The 8,279-nt window shown below is 43.4% G+C and overlaps 1 protein-coding gene across 1 annotated transcript in view; it reads left to right on the plus strand.

Annotated features, from left to right (window-relative positions):
• Positions 1 to 8,279, plus strand: part of LOC128454505 (microtubule cross-linking factor 1) — a 39,648-nt gene that overhangs the window by 25,419 nt on the left and 5,950 nt on the right. The window contains exons 6-9 of the mRNA XM_053437917.1: positions 2,150 to 2,296; positions 4,736 to 4,837; positions 5,573 to 5,794; positions 6,206 to 6,364. Coding sequence (XP_053293892.1) covers positions 2,150 to 2,296; positions 4,736 to 4,837; positions 5,573 to 5,794; positions 6,206 to 6,364 — 630 coding nt within the window. The remainder of the gene's footprint in view (positions 1 to 2,149; positions 2,297 to 4,735; positions 4,838 to 5,572; positions 5,795 to 6,205; positions 6,365 to 8,279) is intronic.

The raw sequence follows: 8,279 nt of genomic DNA on the forward strand, positions 1-8,279 counted from the left end.
TAGTGACACGTAAATGGTGTAGCTGTTATGTTTGCACAACATATTATCCCATGCACACATACTGACACGTGGGACTGGTTACTCCACGGTGTTGCCAAGGAACTGAACCATAGAAATGTGTGCACTGACTAAAATACCGTGTGTTATTAGAAGCGAGTGTACAGGAGGGATGCATGGCGCTGTGTGAGTTGCCTGTGGAGGAACCTGGCTGGCTGGCATCCTGCTTTCTGTCCTTGTGTTATCGCAGCTTAGTGTCAGTCCACATGTTGTGTGCTCTCCCACAGCAGGTTCATCGTCTCTGTGCTTCTTGAGCAGGCAGACACCTCTAGTCGTACGGAATTGAACCGACAGCTCCTCAAACATCTCACTTCAAGAACTCAGTCTGCTTTGTATGAGATGATAGACTGCAGCTGCCTCCATGCTCATTCTGTCCAATGACTTGTTTGTGCTTTGCTCCTCTGCCTGTGGGACTCACTGGTTAGACTGGGTGCTTTGATCAAAGTTCACTAACAACTCACCTGAAGGCTTTGGTCCAATCAGAACTGTTGAGCAAAGAGCGTCAGAGATTTAAAATCACTGCAGCTAAGAGCAGGATGTACAGGAGGTGTAAACCCACTGAATACATTTAGATAAAAGAAGATAAAGAACGTTCACAAGAGAAAGAAGTTGGGGATGTTTTCTTATAATTATGATTTCTGAATCTCTTCCTAGAATCTTGTAAAAGGAAATTACAAGATTTTATCTGGAAAGGATCTAATTTTAAATAGAATTCTCGGAGTTATGATATAGTTATTTTGTTGGTACAAGATGGAAATTATCTTGCAATAAGTTACAATACCTCACAGTGAAATTAACAATATATATTTTCACTTAATTCACATTATGAGTCACTTATTTAAGATGTGATAACAAGAATTATCTCATAAAGAATTGGAAACATGAAAGACAAGACCTGACTAAAATCTCATATATTGAACAGTAAAGTTTGTGATTGTGAAAGTTTGAGATACATGAGATTTAAATGTTTCACATGAGATTAGATATGCTCATAATAATCTTGAAATATAAATTTCTGTATCGTAATGACACATTTAAAAAATCTTATTATTACATTATTTACAATCATTATTGTAAATGTGTGACAAAAGTTTCAAGATACAAAAGCCCCAAAAATCGTCCCTCTCAACATGTTTGCTGACACTTCTCTGACCTGATGGTAGATATATATGATAATTATATTATATAATTAATAAGTTGCTGTTTGCTTGGAAGAATCCTCACGAGAATAAATTAAATGTTGGGGGTACCACCGCTGCAAAGGGGATCAGCTGTCACGGCATCAAACCACGAAGCTCCAGTGTATTTTCAAATGCTGTAATGTCTGTAAACAACAACAATGTGCATCAAACTGACTCCAGATCCAACTTCCCCCCCGGCGAGCTGCTTCTCCGATCCGCTCGGCTGTGCACGGGCATGTGTTGAGAACCCTGTGCTCGCTCTCGCTCTGCAGTTTGCCGTGGTATCTCTCAGCTGTTGGTTTGGACTCATGTATCCCTCATTGCATGCGCTTCATAACGAGTGTTTTGCATTCTCCCCCCCCCCCCCCCCCCCAACCGACTCCCTCTCCCTCTCTCTCTCTCTCTCTCTCTCTCTCTCTCTCTCTGTTCCTCTTTGTGTTCCCGCCAGATGTTTCAGCCCATGATTTTGTTCATCCTCATTCTCGTTCTCTTCTCATCTCTCTCACTCGTCGTCATCTTTAAGTTGGTCTTTCTCTTTGCGCTCTTCTTCGTTCTCTAGTCCGTTTGTTCTCCTCCACACCGTGTAGTCTGTTAGTTAACCGCCCCCCCCCCCCCCCACCTGCTTATATTCTTTACCCATTCTCTGTTTTATTTTTGTTTGTTGTCCCCTCATCCACTTTCTCTCCTCGCCCCCCCCCCCCCCCCCCCCCCCCCACACCCTGTCTGTTGTCTCCTGTCTGTTTTGTCCACATCACACATTACGCCCACCCCCTACAACCTGCACCCCCCGTATCCCGCACCTGTCACCCAATCCCCCTGAACCCCTCACAACCCATCGTCAACACTCACCCCCCCCCTCACCCCCTCTCGTCTCCCCCTCCCCCTCCCCCCACCCCCCACGTCACTCACAGTCCGTTCAGAGGGATGAGCTGGAGTGGCGTCTAGGACAGGAGCGAGGCGTGGAGCCCCAGAGCCAGGGCCAGGGCGGGGGCCAGGCCCAGTGCCGGGGAGCCCCGGGACTCACTAGGTACCACAGGCCCCTGGCTTTAAGAGCAGAGGTCAGTGCCTCCCCCCTCCTCCCATCTCCCCCTTCCATCCGCGGGACCCAGTTGACACTGGCTCCACTGTGAGCTCCACAGACATGGGCCTGTACTGAACATTTTTGTGCAATTTTTCCCTCACACCAAAAATCCTAACAGTTTCTTCAGTGTGGAGCAAATACAAATGTTGAATGATGCTCCACAGGGTGAATCTCCAAAATAAAACTAGCCCAAAACTAACTGCACGTCAATATTAACATATAGATGCACGTCACTGAGACTGAGACAAACTGACACACATGTGCCAATGTGACTTTTCCTTTTCCAACATTGATTCTACTGTGTCACTTCCTGGTGACTAGGTGCTGATGCTCCAGTTTCACAAAGATTGAAATCTGTATTGTGATCTTTATCGTGGCTGATATCAGCAGAGAGATTGAATTCTATAAAGTCTAAATAAACTAGTCAGGAAGCCGCTCGGTCCAGCAGGTCTACTCACACCACCAGCCACAGTCACGTTTTGATGCTGAACACGATTTCACCTCACTCACTCTAACTTCACACTAAATATCCACTTCCACAGCCACTGAACTTTTATCTTTGCCTTTTGTAATTTGAACCATATTTCCCTGGACGTTTTCTAATCGGTTTACTTCTGTGAGGAGGAAAGCAGATTGGATCGTACCTTTAAGAGCTGAGAACGTTTACCTGCCAGTTTGGAGGTTTTATCTAATTCAGTGCATTGACTGCACGTTGTGTTCTGAAACCTGATGTGACTGTAGAGCACATGTTGCATTCACACTATATTACCAAGACTAGTGAGACTTATTCAGACACTTTGGGGCTGCAACTATATTCCTCATTGATTAAACTGCCTATTGTTTTTTTTAATTAATAGAAAAAATTTCTAAATAATAAGCAAAAAACAGCAAGTATTTGACAATTAGCTTCAACAATTACCATAATGATTATTTGATTGTCAAAATATTTGCAGACTGATTCACTAATCGTTGCAGCGCTGAAGCACAAAGTGAAGCTGCATCTGCCCACAGCGCCCCCTGTGGTGAGGCCCTCTGGCACCGGCTCATGACTGTGGGCTGTGCTGTCATGACTCAGCAAATTAAACATATGTTAAAAGTGCTGCTTGCACACAATTGTTGCAGTTTAACACACACACACACACACACACACACACACACACACACACACAGAGAGTCAATGAGGTGAGTGGTCCCAGTGCTGCAGCTCACAGCAGCTCAGGTCCCTTGATCTTTCCAGTGACTCGGCTGTTTTAATAAATCAGCTGTGTAATCGCACTGATTCATAATCGCCCCCTCGTGCTCATCGTGTTCGTGGCGACGCCCCCTCGCCGTTATGTAACGCAGTGTGACACATAACTACTACACTCACAGTTATGGCACATCGGTGTAGATTTCCTCTTGGTCCCCGAGCTCCCTGCCACAGTGTAATCTGTGAGGTGAAATGAATGAATGGGAAAGCAGCCTGGATGTGGCAGGATTAGCTCTGCGCTGTCGGGCCTGTGTGATTTGCTTTTGACATTGGGCTGATCCAGGGTCAGAACTCACTGTCAACTCGCTGTGTGAGCATCCAGTGAAGACCCAGCACGTAGAGAAAATGAAATTTACCTTTAGTTTCGAAATCGAGAGAGTCGAAAAACATTGGAGAGGAGGAAAACTAGTCAGCAAGTTGACAACTGAAAAAGTCATTACATTCAAAACCATAAACACGAGCATCTCATTTCCCTTTGAGCATTTTTTTCACCTTCCGTAAAAGAACAAACCTGGATTAAGTTCCTGTTTTAATTTTAAATATGCAATAAAAGCATCTTAGTACAATTTCTTACTAACTTTATTTTCACAATATCATTTTTCTACATATTTTCGTTGAGTTAAAGCTGCAGTTCATGCTCCACGTCTTATCAGAATAATGCAGCTCTGGCAAAAATAACTTCCCAAGTCACGTCCATAATAAACCAAAACCTAGTTGAGGGCAAGAAAAAACGATGCTGAGTTTGCATAATCTGGTTCTGGTCTTTATTCTCAGCTGATCCAACAAACTGCTGCTTCACATATTCACTATGCAGACACGAGAGCTCAACTCTCAGCCGGACAGTAATTAAACATAATCCTCAAAAATGTCAGAATATTCCTTTTGGCCTTTTTGAGTCCGGCCTGAAATGTGCAGCGTTAAATTATAATCACATCCTGAGACGTACCAGGAGAAGTTCTAATTTCTACTTGAGTGAAAGTCAGATGTAAGAAACACTTCAGTCCTGCTCTGTGGATTTTAGTTTCACCGCAGAAAATTGAAAGCGAACAAACACAATCGTCTCACACTACAAATCCCCAGTTTGTGTTTTAGTGCGTTATTCATATTTGATTCAGCGTCTCCAGAGTGTCGGTAGAGTGACTGTGTGTTGTGCTGTTGTGGGTTCAGCTCCGGGACACGCCGGCTGCTGACGTCCAGTTTCGTCTCGATCATGAACGAAGGCTGAGGGCGACGCCGGAGGAGCAGGAGGTCACCGTCTCTCTGCCTCAGGTACCACCACATGTTTTCATTCCATGAGATTATTAACATCAGGCCCAGAACTACCACACCTCACTGACTCTGATAACTTAAATGTTTGCATAATTTAATTAAATCAAATACTTTGGAGGGGGGGAGAAAAGATTAATATCTCCATAGCTGTAATTTATTCTTATACAGATATTGAAATACAATCGATCATCAATCTGACATGTAATTTCTATAAAACCCCAAAACCTGGAATTCGTGCAAACTCAACATATGATTAACCTGACAGTTGGTAATGTGATCTTTTTAAATTAAAGTAAAACTAAATGTTTAGCTCACAAAAATACCTTAAATATCATTTAGGACTGAAAAAATCCAATTAAATGTTTTCAATAACTGATGTTGAAGCAGAAATGCCCGAAAATCTCAAGTGACTGCTTCTCAAATAAAATAGTTTCCTAGTTTTTGTGTCTTTGGATATTAAACTTTATCTAATTAAATTTCACCTAGGGTTCTGGGGAATTCTGATAGCCATTTTTATTTGAATCATTTTAATGATTCATTTAACATAATCAATGTCATGTAAACTACTTCAAAACTAACAATCCTGCATAAAATTGAGAGACAACCTCCATAACTAATTTAATATGACCTACATGACAAAAGCACCATTAAAACATATTATAATATGATCGTTTTTAATTGAAACTGGTGTCCAGAATGTTTCTCAGTGTCTCCCCCCCCCCCGTGTCCCAACAGGAGGACGAGCTCCTGCGTCTGGAGGCGCAGCGCGGCGGCCTGGAGCTGCTCGGGCTGCACACTCACGAGGGGCCCTGGGCTCAGGACAGGGCCCTGCTGCAGCAGGAGGTCCGCCTGTTCAGACGCAACACCATCATCTTCTACATGAAGCTCCGGAGGATCCTCACGCACTGGAGGCTGAGCCGCAAAGACGACTCGGGGGAGGAGACGCCGCACCCGGAGGTGAGACACAGGACTCCGATTTCAGATTCAGACTCACTGACCTGAATGTACTGCAAGTAATCTGTTGAGTAAGAGAAGGGTCAGCAGCTGTCTCTCTAAAGAAGTCTTCCTCTTCAAGATCACATGAACATGGAGGTGAGGGAAATCTGAAGTTATGGAGAAATGAGTGACGAAACCTTTTCTTTGCAATTTGGATTTTTCTCGATTCATAGATATTAATTTTGATGAATCACCAGATGAAAGTGAGCAGAATTAAAAGTTGTATCTTTTGTCGCAGTTGTGTCTCTGTGCTGTTTCTCTGTTGTGTGCTTGCTCGCCCCGTCGGGATGGAAAGTGACTCAGTGACACTGAGCCTGAAACAGAAAGTTCATGATTTGAAACCGATCTTTTTTCGTGGCTCATCTGTTCCAGTTTGAGAAGTTGGAGGGCATCCCAGAGCTGGGACTGATCCTGGAGCAGGCCGAGTCGGACGGAGACGACAGACTGTGTTTACCACAAACTCCAGGGGACGTCCCGGACCCCGGCATGCCTCTGCCGTCCCCTGACCAACACCTGCAGCACCAGAGACAGGTAACCAGTTGTTTATCCATCATCCACACTGGAGGGAACGTTCAACTGAACTCGAAATTAAAGTGACGACTCTTGAAATAGATTTTTTTAACCATAAACTGAGCATGTTTATGTTTTTTTTTATTCATCAGCCTGTGTGACCTACAAAGAAGCATTCAGGCAGATAGACTCATATTATTGTGCTAATTTCCTTTTTGCCTTGAATAGCAAATTTTATTGTAAACCTGAACAAATCAGGATTTCCTAATTCACAGCAGTTTTAGCATTCTATACAACTCATACAGAAAATATCTGAATAATAACGAATTAAGGCTTTAAAAGAATTGAAAAGCGGAGCAGTGATAGCAGCATTAGAAAATCATAAACAGTCATGTATATACAGTACAAGGTAATTGTTGAGTAGTGCAAAGACATTAGACTGGTTGTACTTTCTATTTTCTGCAGTAGATTGATGTCCTGACTGGGTTTGGACAGAGAACTGTAACCTTCTCTTCACTTGCTCCTCTCGTTCATGTTCATTGTGCACAAATGAGTGTTTGGCAGCCGACTCATCGCAGCCGTTTGGCTTCATATGCAGATGAGAAGTTTGACCCAGATCAGTTGTTTCATCGACTAGAGGATCATTATTTTTTGAGTACACCCAGTTTCACCGGGACCCTGGGTAACACTGGACAGGGACAAAAGGAGTTGTGTCTTCTGAGGTCTCACGTAGTGTGTGTGTGCAGATCTGCTCTCGCTGCCTCCGTCCACCACTTTGCTTTCTGCTGAAGTAAAGAAAGTGTGTAAGCATTTTTTTGGGTTGTTTGCATTATTAAGCAGATCTAAGTGCTCCACTTGGGTTTGTGTTTTGATTTTTCGACAGGGTCATGGAAATGGTTTGTGCCGTGATCTGACAGTGTTGCCGTACTCGTTCCCATTTTAACAAGCTCGCCCAGTCGATTATATTAAGCTTGATGTGTGAGAGAGTAGAAAAATGCAGACTTGCTTTAGGAAGCGTTTCCACACATGGTCACCACAGAGAAGCAGAGTGAAGCAGAGCGAGCTCGGAGAATAACTCCTGTAGCCAAACTGAGAAGATAGTGTGTCAAGTTGTGAAGAGGTCGTGGAAAGTTTTCAGTGGAGACTTGGGGAGAGAAAATCCTGATTCATTCACCTCGATGCTGAACCGTGTAAATACAATAAATACAGCAGAGGAGATGTTTTCAACTTTTATCAAATTTTGAGTTGGGAAAACAAATATTTTATTCCAATGGTTTAATGAGGATTTCACAGTTACTGTTTTTAGACATGAACTCCAGGAAATGTTCAGATAATTGGGTTTCCAGAATTTTTCTTTTCACACATGAAGAACGCAGCAGGACAGAAACTTTCTGAAACATCCAGGTGAGGGGGGGGGGGGACATTGGCCTTAATCACCAAAACCTCTCGAACCTCTTTGTCAGCTGCGTCTGCACCTTGTGTGTACGGCTCCTCTTTCTCATCCTGAGGGATTTTTAGTCTTCCAGTTTTGCATCATTGTAAATGTTCCAGTAACTTTCTCAGTTGGGGCTCACTCGAGAGTGTGTGTGTGTGGGGGGGGGGGTTCCACCTTCCACCTGAAACTCTGACATTCTTATGGACATGTGTGAGTTCTGTGCAGCTTGATAGAATTTATTTAGACTTGGCGGAGGTTTGCGTTCTATTCCAGTTTATTCTGAGCTGCTCTAAGGGAATCTGTAGAAAGAAAAGTCTCTGACACGTCTTTGATGTCCATGTTGTGTTTATTAACATACACAACAGTAGAATTTTAAAAGAATAATAAGGCACTATTCCTGTAGTCACTTGTTAGAGAATAGAAACCTGTCCCCCTTCTGTCCTGTAAGTCCTGTATCGGTGCCTTCAGGTGATGTTTTTCCTCCTTTGAGCTTCACTGCCT

The sequence above is a fragment of the Pleuronectes platessa genome, chromosome 13 (assembly GCF_947347685.1).
Source record: "Pleuronectes platessa chromosome 13, fPlePla1.1, whole genome shotgun sequence".
NCBI lineage: Eukaryota > Metazoa > Chordata > Actinopteri > Pleuronectiformes > Pleuronectidae > Pleuronectes > Pleuronectes platessa.